We start from the raw sequence: 24800 nt of genomic DNA on the forward strand, positions 1-24800 counted from the left end.
TAATGAAAAATGGGGTCCCATTTAAGCAACTAGTCCTAAAACACATAGTACAGATAACATAGTTAGGAAAATACTACTTCCCTGAGCTTACACACCAAGAACATAGGATCATTGGGTGGGCAAAAGCACACATTTTTGTTGTTGTTCAGTTGCTAAGTCATGTCCAACTATTTGTGACCTCATGCACTGCAGCACCCCAGGCTTCCCTGTCCTTACTATTTCCCAGAGTCTGAGCAAACACATTCTTTTTAACCCAATAAAATAGATGGGATTATGATCTGTGATTTATATGACATTCAATAATCCCTCCATAATAATGCTCAGGTCAGTAGTTGATACCTCTTTGTCATCCCACGGATTGTAGCCTGCCAGGCTCCTTTGTCCATGGAATTCTCCAGGCAAGAATACTGGAGTGAGTTGCTGTTTCCTTCTCCAGGGGATCTTCCTGATCCAGGAATCTAACCCAGGTCTCCTGCATTGCAGGCAGATTCTTTACCATCTGAGTCACCAGGGATGCTAATCCCCAAATCCTACTTTATCTCTCCCTCACAGGCTTTCCTCTTTGGTAACCATAAGTTTATCTTCTATGTCTGTGAGTCTACTTCTGTTTTGTAGATAAGTTCACAGGTATCATATAAACTCCTATGACTTTGTATTTCTTTTTCTTTTATGCATGCTCCAACACACTAAACTACCAAGTAGTTGACTAGAACCCTAACTCTAGAAATGTCACATGGGCAAGAGAATTTGAGGTAATACCCAAGAACAAAGCAACCTGTAGAATATAGAAGCCACAGCATGTGCTAAAGAGCATGGCAGGTCCTTGTATCCAATCTTGGTCCCTAGAGATCTGTGCTTCCTTCCTTCCTTACCCATCTCCACTGTCTTTCATTGCAGTCAGCACTAAACTATGTTAATCAGAAAATACATCAGGTAATGTCAAGAGTCTGAAGAACATGCTTCTGGGGTAAAGACCTCAAGAAGCTTCTTGTAGCTGAATAAAACACCTGACTGAAATTTATGGGGTGCTTGCTACGTGGCAGATATCACAGAAAGCACTTTATTTGTACAAACATGCTGAATCCTCTCAACAATCCTATGAGGTAAGTATTACTACATTACTGCATTACTAATATGCTCACTTTGCAGACAGGAAACTGAGGCACAGAAAGGCTTAAATTGCCCATGAGCCCACAGCTGGTATATCCTACCACCAGAAGCAAACTCATGAAATCTGAATTCCTATATTCTACTTCTGATGAAATCTAGCTTTTTTTAAAATGGTTATTGCTTTCCATGGCCTATGAAATCTTCACCTTTCCCTAAGTCACAAAGATATCTTCCTGCGTTCTCTTTCAGAAGTTTTACTGTTTTAGCTTTTACCATTAGGTCTGTGTGCCATCTCAGGATAAACTTTCATATAGTGTGAAGTAAGGGGTGAGATTCATTTTTTTCCAGCCCCATTGGCTTGGAAAAGTGGATCTTTGTTGAAAGTTCAACAACTGAATAGGTGTGAGTCTAATATGGGACTTTCTACTCAATTCCATACGATTCTATTTGATAATCTTTATGCCAGCACCATACTTTCTTCATTATGGTGGTTTAAGTCTTGAAGGAAATTTTGTTCTTTTTTTCCAAAGCTGCTTGAATAGGTTTGTCACATATCCTCATATTGCTGGTGAATAATGGCTTTTATTATGTAGCCTGTTCTGATCAGGAGTATCCAGTGGCACATTTTCAAGGACCTGTCTTTCTTTTATCTTTCTCATGCAACTGCTTCTATGTTAGAATCAGACACAGTAATTATAGAAAATGTAATTGATAAGTTTCAGTCCCAGAGTTTGCGGAAAAATGAAGAAGCACACTCAAAGGCCATATAGCTCTACAGGAGACCAAAGGTGATACAGAAACACTCCTTATTCTATCAGCCTCAGTAGAGTCAGGGAAGATCAGGAGAACCCTCCTTTTAATTTCTCCTTGCCTATGTCCCTGGACCTTTGTCCACTGCCATAGAACATCATTCTCGTAGGCAAATAATCAATATTTATTGAGTATTAAAAAATGCTGGAGCAGATAAGTAAGAACCATTCTTAGATCACTCTATCATCATAAAGTCTAAAGCTCATATGTGTGTGTGTCGCCTGCACATGCGCTCAGTTGTGTTTGACTCTGCAATCACATGGACTATAGCCTGCCAGGCTCCTCTGTCCATGGAATTTTCCAGGCAAGGATACTGGAGTGGGTTGCCATTTGGTACTCCCAGGGGATCTTCCTGACCCAGGGATTGAAACTTGGTCTCTTGGGTCTCCTGTATTGTCAGGCGGATTCTTTACCAGTAGCGTCACCTGGTTTCCTACCTTGTGAACTTGCAGCAATAACAAAACCTAGTCCCTAAGGTTATACCAATAAAAATAATAATTATTACGATAATTTTGGCAGCAAACACTTACTCCTTACAGTGACCGAGATACTGTAATAAATGCTTTATGGGGGGGAGAGCAGAAGATGGCGGAGGAATAGGACGGGGAGACCACTCTCTCCTCCACAAATTTATCGAAAGAACATCTGAACGCTGACCAAACTTCACAAAACTACTTCTGAAGGCTGGCTGAGGACGTCAGGCTTTCACAAAAACTGCGCATTATCTTCAAAAGAGGTAGGAGAAATTATAAAAGATAAAAAGAGAGACAAAAGAGTTAGGGACGGAGACCCGTCCCGGGGAGGGAGTCGTAAAAGAGGAGGAATTTCCAAGCACCAGGAAACCCTCTCACCGGCGGGTGTGGGGGAGGATTTTTTATCTCGGAGGGCAACGTAACTGGGAGGAAAAAATAAATAAAATCGACAGATTACGTGCCTAAAGCAACTCCCAGCAAAGAACCCCAGACGCTCGCATCATCCGCCACCAGCAAGTGGGGGCTGAACGGAGAGGAGCGGGCAGCATTGCCTAGGGTAAGGACCGGGCCCGAGTGCCCCGAGGGCAATCTGAGGGAGCTAACGTGAGATAGTAACCTAAACTGTGGGACAGCGAGAGAGAGAACTATCCCGCGAAAAGCCCAACTCTAAGGCACTGCCGGCCCGCTCACAGAACAAAGGACTGAGCGATACCAGAGGAGAGCTAGCCGGCTGCGGACCGCGCCATCCCCCGCCGGACACAGCGGGCAGGCGGGGCCCGCCAGAGCCGGAAAGGGGCAAACTCGGCTCCAGAGAGGGCACCCCCTACCAAACTGCAAACAGGCTCCCAGTTTTTTAAGCAAAGACTGCCTGAGATCCCGGAGGGTCGACAGCAGCCGGGAGGGTCGCAGCCAGAGACCAGCTCCCCAGAACCGACACAAAGCACACCGGAGCCGGGCGCGCCCGTAAACCGAGGCGGGGACCAGGGAGGTGATAAGCCGCACCGCCCCAACAGGGGACAGCGCCCTCGCCAAACTCCTGGCCGCCTGGGCAGCTCCGACCGGGAACGGCATAAGCCGCGGGCAAAATCGAGTCTGCGCCTTTGTGGAGTAACCGGGAGCCTGAACCTGAGCGGCTTAGTCCTGGGAAGTGCACGCAGCTCAGGGCCCGCTCCCCGGCCGAGTAACCTGAAGCCTGAGCAGGGTAGACGGGGAAAGCACACACGCCGTGAGCGGGGGCGAACCCAGTGCGGCCGAGACACTGCGAGCTTACCACACACACGCCAGAATTGCAGTGTTCCTTCCTCCCCACAGCACGATTGAACAAGCGAACCTAAAGAGATCACCTCCACCGCTTTGTTGCAGGGCGGAAATTAGATACTGAAGAGATCTCCAAACAGAAGCCAAATAAACAGAGGGAAGTGCTTTGGAAGGGACAGGCCAACAGATTAAGATCCCTGTAGCTAATACCGACTGCATTAAAAAGGACCTACAGATCTTGAAAAGTATAAGCAGGAATAAGGATCTATCTAAAACTGAGCAGATCCCACACTGCTCACAACAGCTCCAGAGAAAGTCCGGGATATATATATTTTTTACTATTATTATTTTTTTTAATTTTTTTAATTTTTTTTTTTTTAATTAAAAAAAAAAATTTTTTTTCTCTTCTTTCCTTTTTCTTCAAGCCCTCTATTACACCTTTAACTTTCATTTTCATAACCCACTATTAACTTGCAAAAAAAAAAAAAAAAACCCTATTTTTGAAGCAAACTACATACATATATCTTATACCTTTTGTGTTTTTTTTTTTTTAATGTTTTTTTCCTGTTCTACATTTTTTTACTGTTTCTTTTTTTACTGTTTTACTGTTTTTTTTTCTTTTTACACTGTTCCCTTTTTTCTTTTTTTTTTTTTTTTTTTTTTTTTTTTTAGATTGTAAGTTTTATAAGAGTCTAACCTCTACTCTAGATTTTTAATCTGTGTTTTACATATTTGATATCAACTTTGTACATTTAAGAACCCAATCTTTAGGACCCATTTTTACTCAGGAGTGTGATCACTGGCCTGATCACTCTCTCCCCCTATTGATGCTCTTTCTTCTCCCCCAGGGAACCTCTATCTCCCACCCTCCTCCTTCTCTTCTCAACCCAATTCTGTGAATCTCTGAGGGTGTTCTGGGTACCGGAGAACACTTCAGGAACAGCATACTGCCCAGATCTCTCTCTCCCCTCTTAATTCCTCCCTTTCTACTCATGCTCACCTCTGTTACCTTCCTCCCCCCTCTCTATGTATCTCTGTGAATCACTCTGAGGGTTCCAAACTGTGGAAAGCACAGAGGGAAGTGCTTACTGGCTAGATTGCTCTCTCCACATTTGAATTCCCCTCTTCCCCTCCTGGTCACTACAACCCACCCCCCCCCCACCTCATCTCTCCATGTAACTCAGTGAACCTTTCTGGGTATCCCTCACTGTGGAGAATCTTTTCACCATTAACCTAAAAGTTTTATTATTGAGGCTGTATGGAAGGAGAAGTCTTGAGGCTACTGCAAGAATAAGACTGAAAGCCAGGGGAAACATTAATTAATAAGAGACCATCCAATAGCCTCCATAAATTCACTGAAACCAAGCTCCACCCAAGAGATAATAAGTTCCAGAGCAAGACATACCACGCAAATTCTCCAGCAACGCAGGAACATAGACCTGAGCATCAATATACAGGCTGCCCAGAGGCACACCAAATCCATAGACATCTCAAAAATTAATACTGGTCACTCCATTACACTCAAGAGAGCAGAAATCCAGCTCCACCCACCAGAACACCGACACAAGCTCCCCCAACCAGGAAACCTTGACAAGCCACCTGTCCAACCCCAACCGCAGTGAGGAACCTCCACAACAAAGAGGAACTTCATACTACCAGAATACAGAAGGGCCACGCCTAACACAGCAATCTAAACAAGATGAAAAGGCAGAGAAATACTCAGCAAGTAAAGGAAAATGAGAAATGCCCACAAAGCCAAACAAAAGAGGAGGAGATAGGGAATCTATCCGAAAAAGAATTTAGAATAAGGATAATAAAAATGATCCAAAATCTTGAAAGCAAAATGGAGTTACAGATAAATAGCCTGGAGACAAAGATTGAGAAGATGCAAGAAATGTTTATCAAGGACTTAGAAGAAATAAAAAGGAATCAATATAGAATGAATAATGAAATAAAGGAGATAAAAGACACTCTGGAGGGAACCAACAGTAGAATAACGGAGGCAGAAGATAGGATAAGTGAGGTAGAAGATAGAATGATGGAAATAAACGAAGCAGAGAGGAAAAAAGAAAAAAGAATCAAAAGAAATGAGGAAAACCTCCGGGACCTCTGGGACAATATGAAACGCCCCAACATTCGAATCATAGGAGTCCCAGAAGAAGAAGATAAAAGGACAGGCCATGAAAAAATACTCGAGGAGATAATAGTTGAGAATTTCCCTAAATTGAGGAAAGAAATAGTCACAGAAGTCCAAGAAACCCAGAGAGTTCCAAACAGGATAAACCCAAGGCGAAACACCCCAAGACACATATTAATCAAATTAACAAAGATCAAACACAAAGAACAAATATTAAAAGCAGCAAGGGAAAAACAACAAATAACACACAAGGGGATCCCCATAAGGATAACAGCTGATCTTTCAATAGAAACCCTTCAGGCTAGAAGGGAATGGCAGGACATACTTAAAGTAATGAAAGAGAATAATCTACAACCCAGATTACTGTACCCAGCAAGGATCTCATTCAGATATGAAGGAGAATTCAAAAGCTTTACAGACAAGCAAGAGCTGAGGGAATTCAGCACCACCAAACCAGCTCTCCAGCAAATGCTAAAGGATCTTCTCTAAACAGAAAACACAGAAAGGATGTTTCAACACGAACTCAAAACAACAAAGTAAATGGCAACGGGATCATACTTATCAATAATTACCTTAAATGTAAATGGGTTGAATGCCCCAACCAAAAGGCAAAGGGTTGCTGAATGGATACAAAAACAAGACCCCTATATATGCTGTCTACAAGAGACCCACCTCAAAACTAGGGACACACACAGGCTGAAAGTGAAAGGATGGAAAAACATATTCCATGCAAACGGAGATCAAAAGAAAGCAGGAGTCGCAATACTCATTTCAGATAAAATAGACTTTAAAATAAAGGATGTGAAAAGGGACAAAGAAGGACACTACATAAAGATCAAAGGATCAATTCAAGAAGAAGACGTAACAATCATAAATATATATGCACCCAACATAGGAGCACCACAATATATAAGGCAAATACTAACAAGTATGAAAGGGGAAATTAACAATAACACAATAATAGTGGGAGACTTTAATACTCCACTCACGCATATGGATAGATCAACTAAACAGAAAATTAACAAGGAAACACAAACTTTAAATGATACAATAGACAAATTAGATTTAATTGATATTTACAGGAGTTTCCACCCCAAAACAATCAATTTTACCTTTTTCTCAAGTGCACATGGAACTTTCTCCAGGATAGATCACATCCTGGGCCATAAATCTAGCCTTGGTAAATTCAAAAAAATTGAAATCATCCCAGCCATCTTCTCTGACCACAATGCAGTAAGATTAGACCTCAATTACAGGAAAAAAACTATTAAAAGTTCCAACATATGGAGGCTAAACAACACGCTTCTGAATAACCAACAAATCACAGAAGAAATCAAAAAAGAAATAAAATTATGCATAGAAACGAATGAAAATGAAAACACAACAACCCAAAACCTATGGGACACTGTAAAAGCAATACTAAGGGGAAGGTTCATAGCAATACAGGCGTACCTCAAGAAACAAGAAAAAAATCAAATAAATCAACTAACTCTACACCTAAAGCAACTAGAGAAGGAAGAAATGAAAAACCCCAGGGTCAGTAGAAGGAAAGAAATCTTAAAAATTAGGGCAGAAATAAATGCAAAAGAAACAAAAGAGACCATAGCAAAAATCAACAAAACTAAAAGCTGGTTTTTCGAGAAGATAAACAAAATTGATAAGCCATTAGCCAGACTCATCAAGAAACAAAGGGAGAAGAATCAGATCAACAAAATTAGAAATGAAAATGGAGAGATCACAACAGATTCCACAGAAATACAAAGGATCATAAGAGACTACTACCAACAGCTATATGCCAATAAAATGGACAACTTGGAAGAAATGGACAAATTCTTAGAAAAGTATAACTTTCCAAAACTGAACCAGGAAGAAATAGAAGATCTTAACAGACCCATCACAAGCACGGAAATCGAAAGTGTAATCAGAAAACTTCCAGCAAACAAAAGCCCAGGACCAGACGGCTTCACAGCGGAATTCTACCAAAAATTTAGAGAAGAGCTAACACCTATCCTGCTCAAACTCTTCCAGAAAATTGCAGAAGATGGTAAACTTCCAAACTCATTCTATGAGGCCACCATCACCCTAATTCCAAAACTAGACAAAGATGTCACAAAAAAGGAAAACTACAGGCCAATATCACTGATGAACATAGATGCAAAAATCCTTAATAAAATTCTAGCAAACAGAATCCAACATCATATTAAAAAGATCATACATCATGACCAAGTGGGCTTTATCCCAGGAATGCAAGGTTTTTTTAACATCCGCAAATCAATCAATGTAATACACCACATTAACAAATTGAAAGAAAAAAACCATATGGTTATCTCAATAGATGCAGAAAAAGCCTTTGACAAAATTCAGCATCCATTTATGATTAAAACCCTCCAGAAAGCAGGAATAGAAGGAACATATCTCAACATAATAAAAGCTATATATGACAAACCCACAGCAAACATTATCCTCAATGGTGAAAAATTGAAAGCATTTCCCCTAAAGTCAGGAACAAGGCAAGGATGCCCACTTTCACCACTACTATTCAACATAGTTTTGGAAGTTTTGGCCACAGCAATCAGAGCTGAAAAAGAAATAAAAGGAATACAGATAGGAAAAGAAGAAGTAAAACTCTCACTGTTTGCAGATGACATGATCCTCTACATAGAAAACCCTAAAGACTCTACTAGAAAATTACTAGAGTTGATCAATGAATATAGTAAAGTTGCAGGATATAAAATTAACACACAGAAATCCCTTGCATTCCTATACTCCAATAATGAGAAAACAGAAAGAGAAATTAAGGAAACAATACCATTCACCATTGCATCAAAAAGAATAAAATACTTAGGAATATATCTACCTAAAGAAACAAAAGACTTATATATAGAAAACTATAAAACACTGATGAAAGAAATCAAAGAGGACACAAACAGATGGAGAAATATACCGTGTTCATGGATTGGAAGAATTAATATAGTGAAAATGAGTATTCTACCCAAAGCAATCTACAGATTCAATGCAATCCCTATCAAGCTACCAATGGTATTTTTCACAGAACTAGAACAAATCATCTCACAATTTGTATGGAAATATAAGAATCCTCGAATAGCCAAAGCAATCTTGAGGAAGAAGAATGGAACTGGAGGAATCAACCTGCCTGACTTCAGACTCTACTACAAAGCCACAGTCATCAAGACAGTATGGTACTGGCACAAAGATAGAAATATAGATCAATGGAACAAAATAGAAAGCCCAGAGATAAACCCACGCACTTATGGACACCTTATCTTCGACAAAGGAGGCAAGAATATACAATGGAGAAAAGACAACCTCTTTAACAAGTGGTGCTGGGAAAACTGGTCAACCACTTGTAAAAGAATGAAACTAGAACACTTCCTAACACCGTACACAAAAATAAACTCAAAATGGATTAAAGATCTAAACGTAAGACCAGAAACAATAAAACTCCTAGAGGAAAACATAGGCAAAACACTCTCCGACATAAATCACAGCAGGATCCTCCATGACCCACCTCCCAGAATATTGGAAATAAAAGCAAAAATAAACAAATGGGACCTAATTAAAATTAAAAGCTTTTGCACAACAAAGGAAACTATAAACAAGGTGAAAAGACAGCCTTCAGAATGGGAGAAAATAATAGCAAATGAAGCAACAGACAAACAATTAATCTCAAAAATATACAAGCAACTTCTGCAGCTGAATTCCCGAAAAATAAATGACCCAATCAAAAAATGGGCCAAAGAACTAAACAGACATTTCTCCAAAGAAGACATACAGATGGCTAACAAACACATGAAAAGATGCTCAACATCACTCATTATTAGAGAAATGCAAATCAAAACCACAATGAGGTATCATTTCACACCAGTCAGAATGGCTGCTATCCAAAAGTCTACAAGCAATAAATGCTGGAGAGGGTGTGGAGAAAAGGGAACCCTCTTACACTGTTGGTGGGAATGCAAACTAGTACAGCCACTATGGAGAACAGTGTGGAGATTCCTTAAAAAACTGGGAATAGAACTGCCATATGACCCAGCAATCCCACTGCTGGGCATATACACCGAGGAAACCAGAATTGAAAGAGACGCGTGTACCCCAATGTTCATCGCAGCACTGTTTACAATAGCCAGGACATGGAAGCAACCTAGATGTCCATCAGCAGATGAATGGATAAGGAAGCTGTGGTACATATACACAATGGAATATTACTCAGCCATTAAAAAAAATACATTTGAACCGGTTCTACTGAGATGGATGAAACTGGAGCCCATTATACAGAGTGAAGTAAGCCAGAAAGAAAAACAACAATACAGTATACTAATGCATATATATGGAATCTGAAAGATGGTAACGATAACCCTATATGCGGGACAGAATGAGAGACACAGATGCATGGAACAATTTTATGGACTCTGAGGGAGAAGGTGAGGGTGGGTCGTTCTGGGAGAATGGCATTGAGACATGTGTATTGTCATATGTGAAACAGAGCACCATTCCATGTTCGATGCATGTGACAAGGGCTCGGGGCCGGGGCAGTGGGATGATCCAGAGGGATGGGAGGGGGAGGGAGGTGGGTGGGGGGTTCGGGAAGGGGAACACATGTAAACCCATGGCTGATTCTTGTCAATGTATGGCAAAAACTATTACAATATTGTAAAGTAATTAGCCCCCAAGTAAAATAAATAAATTTATTAAAAAAAAAAAAATGCTTTATGTACTTTAGTAATTTAACTATCTATAATCCTGTTCCAGTAGGACCCTAATTTCTCTTTTCTACTGATGAAGGCACTAAGACGCAGAGATTACAGACGAGTCAGAAGCAGCATCAGGATATAAATCAGGCTGCAATCCCTATTTTTCTGAGCCTCTATAATACTGCCTCAAGAAAAACTATGGTTTTTACTTCCCAGGCTCACAGTCATCTAAGCAGGGTCAATTCTCAGGCTCTGCGATGGAGATCCCCAGAGCATACCCTAAAATAGATAACCCTCCAATGTCCAAGATAAAATAGCATCTCTATAGCGTTCTATACATTATAGAAAATAGTGTCTCATTTAAAATTATATTCGTGTATAGACACAATAAATATTTTGGATAGATTTGCATCAAAACGTAACCCATGATTAGGTAATAGAACTACACTGTCTTTTTAGACTTGCAATCTAAAAAGATCAGAAACATATATTACCTTTTTCTGATCAGAAAAAGAAAAATCTAGTAGAGCAATTTCCATTTTGAGGAACAGAATCCAAAGAAGAATTACCTGTTCTGCTTGATGTCCGAATGCCTGCCCCGCTTCTTTCCAGGGGCCCATCGGGAGAAGTCCCCTGGGAATAGGGTCTGCCACAGCTGAGAAATAATGGAACAGCTGTAAGTAGGTCCTTTTTTTCAGAAAATTGTAGGCACACACCATGCATATATACATTAAGATAAATAACAATCAAATATTCTGGCACTCTACTTATTCCTTTGATGGAAAAAAATCATTTTGTCTTATACATGGATGTTGATATGTAGGATAATGTTTTGGGCAGTGGTGAGGAGGGCATAATCAATACAAAGGATCAGACACTGTTCAACTCTCATGCTCTTCCACAGTCAAGATCATATTTGAGGTGAAATGAAACCATTGGTAACTTTCTCTCACATTATTTAGAGAATCCTGGGATAGTCAGCTACATACATACAGCAGTGATTTTGGAAGTGCCCATGTGTATTTGGTCAAAAATATCTTTCCCAGTGGAATCACTGTGTGTCTGCTATAAAGCTTCATGATTAGATTTATTTCTGTGGGTTATGTCCAAAAAGCCCTTTAAAAAATGATTGCAAACATGAAAATAAAAAAACCAGTAGATTATTTTATCTTTTGCCATAAAATTTAATTATTTGTTTTCTGATGGATCGGTTCACCTGTTAAGGCCCTATGGAAATGAATAAAGGATACGTACATTTTGACAAACAGTGGATGTAAACCTGACTACACAGGACGCAAGTTGAGAAAAACAGATCAAGGGAGTCATACTGTGGGTAACGGAGAAAAAGGGCTTCCCTGGGGGCTCAGTGGTAAAGAATCCGTTTGCCAATGCAGGAGATGTGGGTTCAATCTCTGGGTCGAGAAGATGCCCTGGAGAAGGAAATGTCTACCCACACCAGTATTCTTGCCTGGAGAATCCCATGGACAGAGGAGCCTGGAGGGCTACAATCCATGGGGTTGCAAAGAGTCGAATATCAACATGGAGAAAAATGTTGGTCCTTGAGAGGTGGGCAGGGTTCTTTAAAAGAGGAAGTTGGAAAAGGCAGGCTACTTTAGCTTTCTCAACAGTTTTGACTGTTTAATAAATTACAAAGTAATCCCACAAATGGTCTGGCAAGTTTCTTCTCTCACTTATCTTGTTTAGAGACTTGATTAGGTTTTAATTCTGTATTTTGTTTCTGGGTTCTTCGTTCTGCCTAATATTATTCATACAAAGGGTCTCAGAGAACTTTTGTTTGTTATTTAGCCACAAATTACTCACTCTAAATGGAAAAGAGAAGAATCGTAGTTTATAATTTAATATATTAAATATCTCATCACTTTTTCCCCTTGAATTGTGTTTATATGTGTAGTAGAGATAAGCATTTCCCAGTTAGAGTGTTTTCATCCAAGGCAAATTTATTTTTCAAGCCTTGAATGTCAGTGGAAAGCATCACATACAAAATATTTCTAATTATGAAATCCCATCAGTCTGATTTAGGGACTCAAAAAAAAATGACAGAACCGAAGGAAAAAGCCCATAAATGTAAATGATGGGCTTATGTTCTGGGATGAAACTTGGTAAAAGTAGTTTACTGGTTTGAAGATTTTTCTTTGCAAGATAATACTTGAAAGGAACGTTTAAATTAGGAGTTCAAATAGACTACCTCTCCTGCCAGAAAAACAGCTTGTTGCATAGACATTACAGCAGCCAAGAGACTCGGATTCAACGCCAAGCCCTTCAAGTTCAGCAGGGAAAACCACAATAATTAGTCGTGTGTTTCTGGAGCTCTCTGTGCCTACATGGGTGGCTGCCTTGAAGGCAATAATAAAACATGGTTTGAATTATAGATTTATAAAGCCCCAGCAAATAAAACACACACTACTGGATTTATAAACATTACTGAACAAGTAGGCAGTGAAATTCCCTTGTTTTTCTCCAAAACCTCTTTTATAAAAATCCCATTACATTCTTTCTGCTAAGAATACAAAAAAAAAAAAAAAAAAAAGAAAGAAAGAAATAGACTGCGGTGAGAAAAGCTACGGGAGTGGTATAATACATCTTTTCTGAACCCCTGGGTTCTTTCTATAGGCAACTTATTTCTCACAAGTGTGAAGCTCACAGTGGGAGTGTCTCCCTAGAAACGCTGCAAGCAGATGTCATTGAGTCTGGTGACTCCCTTGGGTTTCATCTAGGCCCAGGATGCACACCACAAAAAAGTGTTTCTTCAGGGTGTTCCCCTAGACACTAGCTCCACGGGCAATTATTGGGTGTTAACCTAAAGAAATGGGTTCTGTGGTCAAATAAAGTCAGGAGATGCCGAGGAAACAAAACTCCAGGCGTTTTCTTTTTGCAGGACTTCTCAGAGCTTCCAATAAAGTGATGCGTGTTGTAAATAGCTAGAAGGAAAATACGATAGGCCTGTTTTACCACAGAAAAAGATGGGATTAACATCCCAAGGGAATGGTTTTATTGAAAATGGTGTTACGCAGAGAGCAGCAGAGTAAGTTTTGGATGGTGGAATAGCTTTTCACTCCGGTCCTAACCAAACACAAATTATTTTCCCTTTGAAAGTATTTGTAAAGAGAAAAGAAGCAAAAATAAAGATTATAAAAATAATTATTTAACACAATTTATGAACAAAGGGTCGGAAAATGAAACGTGTGAGGCTTAAATTTGAATTCACTGGTCAATTCTGGGTCTGTGACCCAGTATTTGATATAAGAAGACCAACATGTAACTAATTTATTCAAAGTTATCATCATTCATCTTAGGGGGGAAGATAACATTTTATTCAAGGCACTCTCATAATTATACTTAATTTTAAAACACTCAACTCTTTTCTACTTAAAAAGATTGTAATGCTTTAAAGCAGTTATTCGAGATGAAGCTGTTACTGAAGAACAATAATATGTTAATTGGTAGAGGAGGTATTCCTTTTTTAGTGACAATATAGACAAAATAATTAAGCTTCCCATGTTAGATCCTTTTTTCTTATCCCCTGTAAGAGACAACACTTTGTCTCTGTTTCAACATGACAGAGCAGCACGAGCAATTGCTTCATTATATTCAGAGATCCATTTGGGAACAGTCACAATGTGCCACATGTTATCTGCACATTTTTAAAGTGTCACAATGGGAAATGCAAACTTAAAAAAACAGTACCTTTAAAATCAGTATAAAATTCTCTGGAGAACAAGTAAAAAAATATCCCAACAAAATACCAGATTATATTGAATGACTCGATAGGAGTTTTTAATTAGATGTTTTATGCATTCTCTATCAGTAAGCAGATAAAATATACAACCAATTATTTTATATCAGCACCAAAGACATGTCTGAAATATAAGGTCTCTAAAATTTCTATTAATGGAGAAGCACTGAAAAATTAAGTTTCTATTCCAGCCTATTCAACACAGACCACATTATCTTGTACTTTCTTGTCAACTACTTAGGCAACCTACACAAAGCTATGCAGGCTAGTGTTGAGAGTTCCTAAGAGGAAAACCAGTGTTAGTTTTATTATTACCTAGACTCCAGTGAACAACATAAATTCCTTACCTGCTGCATATAACAGGTGGATTCAGGATCTGAGGAGAAAGGTCGGGGGCACTCTGTGTGTAAGTTAAGGCCCGGTGAGAACTTAGGCCTGATTTGGCAGTTGCGTCGGAAGACTCTGGAAACTGCACTGCAGAAACTTTGCTGACTGGGCTGCTGGCTGGGGTCCCGTGGAGAGGTGAGGAACCGGGTGAGGAAAGAGGTGAAATTTTCACAAGGGAACCTAATAAAGAAAGAGAGAATTGTTAAGTCCTAGGTAAATGTCTTTGAAAGTAAAAACTGCAGCTCTTAGCCTTCCCGTTGGACTCCTTTTAACTCAGGAAGGACCATGTGAGTCCTCAGACCACAGGGCCGGCCTCCTCTGCAGACAGCCTGCACAGTGGAGGCATCACCGCAGCATGAAATATGAGAAATGAATAATCATGAAAATTCAGTGGCAATGCTGGCAAGTTCAGTTAAAGCCCTGGTGTCCTGGAGTAACTTCAGGACAGAAAGATATTATTTTCTAATTTTTATTGGAGTATAGATGATTTACAATGCTGTGTTAGTACATCAAAGTGAATTAGTTATATATATATATATATATATAGATATAGATATATATAGATATATATGTGTATATATATCTCCACTTTTTTAGATTCTTTTCCCATATAGGCCATTGCAGAGTATTGAGTAGAGTTCCCCATGCTATACAGCAGGTTACTATTAGTTACCTATTTTATATATAGTAGTGTATATATCTATTCCAATCTCCCAATTTATTCCCGCCCCCATCACTTATACTCTGGTGACCATAAGGTTTTCTACATCTGTAACTCTACTTGTTCTGTAAACATGTTCATTTGTAACCATTGTTTTTGTTTTTTTTTGTAGATTCCACCTATAAGCGCTATCATATGATATTTGTCTTTCTGCAGAAGGGTATTATTTTCTCCTCCCATTTTTGTTTCTTCTTGGCATTCTGACCTGATGATAATAGTTAAAAATTTCTCATGTTTTTGCCTTCTCTTTGGTTATGAGGTTTTTAGTAGCAACAGGATCTGCCATAGTTTTCAACATTAATGTATGTGGAGCAGAGTTTTTAGCATGCATTGATTGGTTAGTGGTGGTGATGGTTTAGTTGCTAAGTCTTGTCTGATGCTTGTGACCCCATGGACTGTAGCCTGCCAGGCTCCTCTGTCCATGGGATTTTCCAGGCAAGAATACTGGAGTGGGTTGCCACCTCCAGGCAATCTTCCTGACCCAGGGATCAAACTTGTGCCTCCTGCTTCACAAGCAGATTCTTTATCACTGAGCCACCAATGGCTGCTTAAAATATGTCAATGAAGAAGATCCTTTTTTGAGGGGCTTTATTAACCATCCACATTTTCAGTGAAACTAACTTTTGTGTGTCAGAAACTGTTTGGATCAGCATCATTTCAGAAGGAGACATTGAAAAATGTAACATGATCCATTTCAGATGAAACAATGGCCTCAAGCTCAAATGATAAGTGTGGACATTTGTGCCAAACTGTATTTACTCTTGGTTGTGAAAATTTTAAAGAGCACTGGCATCGATTTCCAAGCACTGACGTCTGAGGACCGGGATGTATTTTGAAGTTACTCTCTACAAATACAGAGAAAGCAGCCTGCACTAAAACTGAAGGAGAGAGAGAGAAAACTTCTAAACAGCCTCCTGCTTACTACTTCTCATGACTAAACAGTCTAGTGTAAAGCAAATAAAATGAAATCCTTAAAAGTCATTTTTTCTATTGCTCATCACCCTGGGGAGATGTACAGCCAGCGATATTCACATAATTGAATAAGATGTGTGGTGACCTGGCAGCTGACCTAGTTTGCTTCCAACGTCCAGTTCTCTCAAAAGTTTTATTTGTCACACCCAGAGGTTTTCTGGTCTACTGAAAGGAATATTAGGCTTGTTGATAGGCTTTTATAATGTTTAAGTTTCTTGTTAGCACTGCTATTTCTTGTTTTGTCTACTTTAAAAGATAAGAAATTATACTCTTTCTTTGATTAAACGTGGAGGCCAGCTACCTCTCCAAGTCCTTTTCTCAATATTTCTATGGATTCCTGATCAACAGCTCAACCCCTGCCTATGTTGAACAAATGAAACCACTTTGACCCAGGAAGATTAAATAACCTCTCCAGGGTCACAGTGAGAGGAAATAGGAGAAAATGGAGTGAGCCTAGCATTCTTGGTAAACTGTGCTTTATTAGCACATTATTCTATAAGAAACTACCCAACGAGGAAGGAAAATTCATTACCTACTAGGTTGCATCTGTTTTGCTGTTTACAATCACATACCTTATGGTTTTCATTTTGATTTCTATTTTCTATTGAAAAGATTTAGCTATTTTACCAAAGAAAAATCAAAGTGTTAGTTGTGTTTGACTCTTTGCGACTCCATGGACTGTAGCCCACCAGGCTCCTCTGTCCATTGGATTCTCTATTCAAGAATATTGGAGTAGGTAGCCATTCCCTTTTGCAAGGGATCTTCCCAACCCAGGGATTGAACCTATGTCTCCTGCATTGCAGGCAAATTTTTCACCACCTGAGCCACGGCTGACAAACTATCTCATTATGTAATTTCCTGAGCCAAAAGACAACTAAGTGCACTCGATTTTTAACTCACTGTTTCCCAACCAACCTATCATTGTGTGCAGCAAATAAGGTACAAGTGTTCTGCGAAGTACTAATGGTCATACATTCTTTATCAATTTGAATGCTCCAGAATAAATTAAATTTTAATATGATCACTAATATAATTTGATTTTCTTATCATTTTATAAAATATATACAATTTTCACAAACCTCTCAATTCTTTTCATGTCACAGCTATATAACATCATATTTGCACATATCATTATACAAATATATAAGCTCTCATATAAGAAAGGTTAGAAAGTGTTAGTTTAATTTAGACTATTTATTAAATTAAAGCTGACTGAGTCTCCAGATAATCTTAGAAAAGCAGCTTAACCATTAAGGAGTTAGATACTAGTTCAATGTGGTTTAAAGGTTATCAAGGTATTCGCACAGAGTAAGTATCCCAATGATTTGTTCCTTTAACAAATCAGTGGGGCACACTGATTGTGTGCCCCATTCCAGGGAGTAAAGGATGCGGTAGTGAATGAAAGAAAATTCGCTGCTCTTGGAGCTTTCAGGGGAGACAGAAACTAGAGAAAGAAGAGAAGGAGGAAGAAGAAGAAAGGGGGGTGGGGAAGAAAAGAAAGTCAGGGAATTTTAACTGGTACAAAGAAACTATTATACAGAGTGAAGAAATAAGTCAGAAAGAGAAAGACAAATACTGCATATTAATGCATATATATGGAATCTAAAAAGATAGTACTGATCACCCTACTTGCATAGCAGCAAAGAAGACACAGACATGTTGGACACAGTGGGGAAAGGAAGAGGTGGGATGATGAGAGAATATCACCGTATGATGTAGGGAACCCAAAGTCAGTGCTCTGTGACAACCTAGAGGGGTGGGGTGGAGGTGGGAGGGGGGTCAAGAGAGAGGGGACATATGTATACCTATGGCTGATTCATGTTGATGTATGGCAAAAACCATCACAATATCGTAAAGTAATTATTCTCTAAAAAAAAAAATATATATATATATATACAAACACACAAATAAATATATTTCATACCCAGAAAACAAATAATGCAGAGGGTAGAGGATCAAGAAGGACAGAACACACTAAGGGTCACATTTGAACAGAGGCTTGATAAAATAAGGAAGACATGTAGACAAGTATTTGGGAAAGCATGTTCCAGAAAGAGGGACCTACCTGGGCATTGTCAGAGGATCAGTGAGGAGGTCAGTGTGACTGCAGGTTAGCAAAGAGGAAGGAGGGGCAGGGAACATGGTCAGAGAGAGATTGCGGGGCAAGGCTGTGTGGGGCTGGCCAGGTCATGGCAACGTTTTAATTGCCGCATCATTTTTTTTTTTTTAAGGAATTATCTTTTTTGTGGTGGTGTTTTTTTGTTTGTTTTGTTTTGTTATTTTTTGGCTGCATTGCAAGGCATGAAAGATCTTAGTTTCCTGACCAGGGATTGAAACTGTGCCCCCTGCAGTGGAAGCACAGTGTCTTAACTACTGGATCACCAGGAAAGTCCCAGTTGGGTGGCACTAGTGGTAAAGGACCTGCCTGCCAATGCCGGAGACATAAGAGATGTGAATTCGATCCCTGGGTCAGGAAGATTCCCTGGAGGAGGGCATGGCAACCCACCACAGTATTCTTGCCCGAAAAGTCCTATGGACAGAGGAGCCTGGTGCCTACAATCCATAGGGTCACAAATGATCCATACAGTCCATAGAGCAGGACATGAATGAACAACTGAGCACACACACAGGCACACCAAAGAGACTCCTGACAGGCACCGCTTTAGGCAATTTCTTATTCTGATAACTAATTGTGAGTTTGGGGATAGTTTCCTAGTACTTTTTTAAAGTAATTGAAAGCCTGTGGGAACATGATCCATTTCTGTCTGCACACAATATATTTTCTGAAGGCAATTTATGAGAGGAGTGATTTTCTTCATTGTTGATTTTTAATAGCTGCCAGCTGATTCTCTCCGAGACATGCAATTCACTCTCAAAAATACAAATTTAAAAATCCACTCAACGATTAGAGTTCTTGGAACTCAGGGATTAACAAAATTTAAAACAAATAAGCAGAACTAAAGACTCCAGACTTACTGCCTGGGATGAGATTTAAAATGAACCTTGTAACAGAGAAAAAACACTTTGCTTCTGCAAGGCTGTGAGGTTACATATTTTGAATGATCTGAACAAGCAGGGGTCTTGGCAACCCCATGAAAAGCAAGAATATTTTTATTCTGCAGGTGCGAAGATAGAGGCATAAACATATAAATTTCTTTTTCCTCAAGCCAAACTATTTCTCACAGTGTGCCTTATCATGGTTTACTTAAAATTTTAAAAGCAGAAATGGTTAGGAATGCTGTAGGAAATGGCCATATATTTACATATATTAGTCTTCAAATAGGAGAGATGACAAGTGTAGATAATAACCAAATGAAAGAAGTGAAAATGAAAGTCGCTCAGTCATGTCTGACTCTTTGTGATCCCATGAACTATACAGTCCATGGAATTCTCCAGGCCAGGATACTGGAGTGGGTAGCCTTTCCCTTCTGCAGGGGATCGTTCCAACACAGGGATTGAACCCAGGTCTCCCACATTGCAGGCAGATTCTTTACCAGCTGAGCCACAAGTGAAGCCCAAGAATACTGGAGTGGGTAGCCTATCCCTTCTCCAGCATCTTCCCGAACCAGAAATGGAACCAGGATCTCGTGCATTGCTGCTGCTGCTGCTGCTAAGTCACTTCAGTCGTGTCCGACTTTGTGCGACCCCATAGATGGCAGCCCACCAGGCTCCCCTGTCCCTGGGATTCTCCAGGCAAGAACACTGGAGTGGGTTGCCATTTCTTTCTCCAGTGCATGAAAGTGAAAAGTGAAAGTGAAGTCGCTCAGTTGTGTCCGACTCATAGCGACCCCACGGACTATAGCCTACCAGGCTCCTCCATCCATGGGATTTTCCAGGCAAGAGTACTGGAGTGGGGTGCCTGCTTTCTCCGCTCCTGCATTGCAGGTGGGTTCTTTACCAACTGAGCTATGAGGGAAGACTACTCTTTCTTAAAAGGAGAGGCTACAAATAAAATTATTTCACAGAAAAAGGATATTATTGTATGTCATCAAAAACAAATTACTTTATAAGATTATTTGAAGTGCAATCATGTCTAAAGTTAGAGGGATAGAATTGATAACCTCTGAAGTCTCACCCAATTTTATGTTACACAAATATACACATACACATGAAGGAACTGAGATAAATATGCATGCTCTCAAACATTTATCTTCATTTTTTTTTGAATAATTTTAAGAGACTCCAGGAAAAAGTCTCAGCTCATGAAATACAATTCTTTGGATGATTCAGACCACTCTACTCTGAAATACTTAAAGTTAGAAATTTAAAAATTAAAAACATAACTTTGAAAAGTTCTTAAGTACCAAGTCCTTTGAGTAACTGAGTCTTTAATTTCTTGCTCCTGAGAAGATGAGAAAATCTGTGTCAAGACACAAGGAACTTTGGACAATCAAAAGGAGATGATAAACAATACTGGAGGGAAATGATTTAAGTGAATCCATCTGTTTGTGCTTTAAAATTCTGTTTAATTTTCATTGAACAAAAAAGGGACCAGCCTGTCTGATAAATACATGCCTCTTCTCCACACCCACAGGAAAGCAGCCCCAATATTTTTCCAAAACAAAAAGTAAAGTTACACAGATGCAAAAGGAAAAAAAAAAAACAAAATCACAAAGCCATAATTCAAGTTCTCTTTCATTTCAAATTTTCTATAGGCAAAACTCAGTCTAACTTTCAGGTGTAGAGATATCTGTAATCATTGCAATAGGATTATCAGAATCATAAAATTTGTAAGAATCTGGAAAGGGAATGACTCACTGCAGCTGTGATAAGCATGAATTAGAGAGATTCAAAAGCAGAATGACAGAAAGGCATTTTTACATATTCAGTGACTCAGAAAAGCAACACAGAAATATAAATTATATTTATATCTCCTGCTTTCAGGCTTTAATCAAAGGACTCCTATGTGATTTCATCCATTTATTTTATATTGGTAACTGCATAATAATTGGTTGTGTTTCAACTGTTTAAATGAATACTGATGGATGGAGCCAGAGGAGACACTGTTTACTTGATTTGCGCAAAGAACAGATTTAATTAGTCCCATCTCAAAACAGGTCATTTATCTTCTAGTGTTTCTGTACTCTAAGTTTACGCTTGCATCCCCCTATCTCTTTTGCCTACTGCTTCTTACTTTCTTCCTCACACTTTATTTAATTCCATTTCCTTACTCTCTTGGCCACATAAAGGGGCTTTTCTCTGCCTCTTTCCACAGTTTCTTGAAACCCAGGGCAGGGGTAGGGGGTTGGGGAGGTGGGTATAGCAGGTCATCACGTTCACTTAAATCACATCTATTTGGCAAATCAACCCCAACCTGCCATCCATGCAGGGAGATGAGTTCCCAAACAGAAGGGCCCATCTGATCAGGTAGAATTGTACTTGAGTTTCAGCTCTCTTGATTCTTGATGGATAGTTTTCTTCCTTTTGGCAGACTTTCAGGGATTTAAACTGAATTCAGCATACATAGGATTCAGGTTACTTTATAAACATTTAGCTCTGCTGTGAGAGCAGTCTAAAGATGGCACAATGCAAAAGCCTTCCCAAAGGAATCAATGACAGAGATGTTTTATGTACTTTAAGGCAAGAATGTGGGAGGCTCTTGCTGTTACTGTGACTCTCGTGTGTGTGTGTGTGTGTGTGTGTGTGTGTGTGTGTGTGTGTGTGACTCAGCAGTGTCCGACTCTTTGTGACTCCATGGACTGTAGCCCACCAGGCTCCTCTGTCCATGTTAATTTCCAGGCAAGAATACTGGAGTGGGTTGCCATTCCCTTCTCCAGGGGATCTTCCTAACCCAGGGATTGAACCCATATCTCTTGCATCTCCTGCATTGGCAGGTGGATTGGGCCACCTGGTGGACTGGGCTACCTGGGAAGCCCAACTCCCATCTCTACCATCTGCCTTTGTGGTATTTTCTGTGGAGCCTCTTTTCCTTTCACATGTTGCCCTTCTTAAGCACAGGCATATGAAGCCAGAAGCAGGGCACAGAATCTGAGGTTGTTCCTCACGTCTGTCTCATCATTTGCTCTGTTATTTCCAGGGAATACACTAACCATTAATTTCTATCTTCTTGACTTTATCATGTTGGTTATCTTAAGAATTTTAATTTCATGACCCAGTGAAGAAACGGAGAGACAGAAAACCAAATCCTTTCATTATCTTGTCCTCAGCTAGGGGCAAGACCTAAAAAAAATCCTAATTTTAAGTTATCTCAATTTGTCATCCTCAATTTTTTCCTAATCAGTCTTTAGGACAAAAGAAAGAATTCTGGATTAATTATGTGGCAAGTTACTCAACATTTCTGCCTCAGTTTCCTGATCTGAATCTGTTTTCTGAGCAATACAAGAGTGCAAAACACTTCAATTCATCCTTCATCCTTTGAGTTACATGTTATTATTGTCTCATATTTTAATGCTTTTCCTTAAAAATCTTTAAAAAAAACACCTACAATCTGAAAACATTGGGTTGGCCAAAAAGTTCGGGTGTTTCTGTAACATCTTATGGAAAAACCCAAACGAACATTTTGGCCAACTCAATACTATTATTTATGCATATCATGTTTGTTTCAATGGAATCATGATTTTCTAATTTACCTGTTCATCATTTCTATTATACCTTACAAATTTTCCTCTGCTCTTTTTTTTCTTTCTAGAATACATCCATCATACACTTCTTTAGTTAAGATCTGGTAGGTGGTTAAGTTGTGACTTGCCTGAATATGTCTTTATCTCTACTCTTTTGAAACAGATTTGCCCAGTGTACAATTTTAGGCTGACTATCATATTCTCTCAAAACTTTGAAGAAAATATTTTTCTGTCTTCTGACTCCATTTATTTCCAACAGCTTTGCTCTCAGACTGACTGAAGGGACTGTTCTCTGGCTAACTTGAAGAATTTTTTCATCTCTGGCGTTCTGTGGTTTCACTATTCTGTGTTTATGTTTAAATTGTTTTTTTTTCTTTGTCCTTTCCTCCTCAAATAGTTTATGTTTCCTATCCTCTACTAAAACTATGATTATGTATATTAGACTTTCTAATTTCTCCTCCTATGGCTCTCAGAATGTATTACATTTTCCAACTTCTCATCTGAGCTTCATTCTGGATACTTTCTTCACATTCTCTGCCTTCCAGTTTACTAATTCTCCAAAATTTCAGTAGTCTTTTATGCCATTTCACTTATCATATTTCCCTGATTATATTTCCAAAAGTCATTTAGCTTCCCTGCAATTATGTCTTCTCTCGTTTCTATCTTTTATGCCCTCATGTTTTTCTTCAAACATCTGAGTATTTTTTTTTATCACTTAAATAACTTAATATTTTTTTAAAAAATATTTGGCTGCACAGAGTCTCAGTTGCAGTGTGTGGGATCTAGTTCCCCGACCAAAGATCAAACCTGGGCCCCTGCATTGGGAGCATGGAATCTTAGCCACTGGACCACTAGGTATATCCCATTCAACACTTTTAGAGATCTGTATGGTTGTTTTCCTGTTTTTTTCTAACTGGTGTTGTTTCCGTGCACGTTTACAGTGATCTGGTTTGTAAGTTCTAGCTGGTTTGAACTTTATATGTTGGAGCTGCATGGCTGTTAACTGGTGATGCTTTCCTCCAAAAATTACCTATGCATATTTTGTAGGGAGCCAAAGGGTCCTTTCTGACCTGCCTCTTAAGAAATCTGTATGCAGGTCAGGAAGCAACAGTTAGAACTGGACATGGAACAACAGATTGGTGCCAAATAGAGAAAGGAGTATGTCAAGGCTGTATATTGTCACCCTGCTTAATTAACTTATATGCAGAGTTCAGTTCAGTCGCTCAGTCATGTCCGATTCTTTACGAATCCATGAATCGCAGCACACCAGGCCTCCCTGTCCATCACCAACTCCCAGAGTTTACCCAAACTCATGTCCATTGAGTCGGTGATGCCATTTAACCATCTCATCCTCTGTTGTCCCCCTCTCCTCTTGCCTTCAATCTTTCCCAACATCAGGGTCTTTTCAAATGAGTCAGCTTTTTGCATCAGGTGGCCAAAATATTGGAGTGTCAGCTTCAACATCAGTCCTTCCAATGAACACCCAGGACCGATTTCCTTTAGGATGGACTGGTTGGATCTCCTTGCAGTGCAAGGGACTCTCAAGAGTCTTCTCCAACACTACAGTTCAAAAGCATCAATTCTTTGGTGCTCAGCTTTCTTTATAGTCCAACTCTCACATCCATACATGATCACTGGAAAAACCATAGCCTTGACTAGATGGACCTTTGTTGACAAAGCAATGTCTCTGCTTTTTAACATGTTGTCTAGGTTGGTCATAACTTTCCTTCCAAGGAGTAAGCGTCTTTTAATTTCATGGCTGCAGTCACCATCTGCAGTGATTTTGGAGTCCAAAAAAAAAAAAAGTCAGCCACTGTTTCCACTGTTTGCCCATCTATCTGCCATGAAGTGATGGGATCAGATGCTATAATCTTAGTTTTCTGAAT

General features: G+C 39.4%; 1 protein-coding gene across 9 annotated transcripts in view; it reads right to left on the reverse strand.

Annotated features, from left to right (window-relative positions):
• PDE3A (phosphodiesterase 3A) overlaps positions 1-24800 on the reverse strand; it is a 627104-nt gene that overhangs the window by 59975 nt on the left and 542329 nt on the right. For 8 of the 9 annotated variants that reach the window (XM_081592252.1, XM_081592259.1, XM_081592250.1 and 5 more), the window contains 2 exons: positions 14601-14820; positions 11069-11154 (listed from right to left, as the gene is read on the reverse strand). The exons of the other annotated variant lie outside the window; for it this stretch is intronic. In XM_081592252.1, coding sequence (XP_081448378.1) covers positions 11069-11154; positions 14601-14820 — 306 coding nt within the window. The remainder of the gene's footprint in view (positions 1-11068; positions 11155-14600; positions 14821-24800) is intronic. 9 annotated transcript variants of the gene reach the window in all.

The sequence above is a fragment of the Giraffa tippelskirchi genome, chromosome 4, assembly GCF_054371585.1.
Source record: "Giraffa tippelskirchi isolate mGirTip1 chromosome 4, T2T-mGirTip1v1.2.pri, whole genome shotgun sequence".
Taxonomy (NCBI): Eukaryota; Metazoa; Chordata; class Mammalia; order Artiodactyla; family Giraffidae; genus Giraffa; species Giraffa tippelskirchi.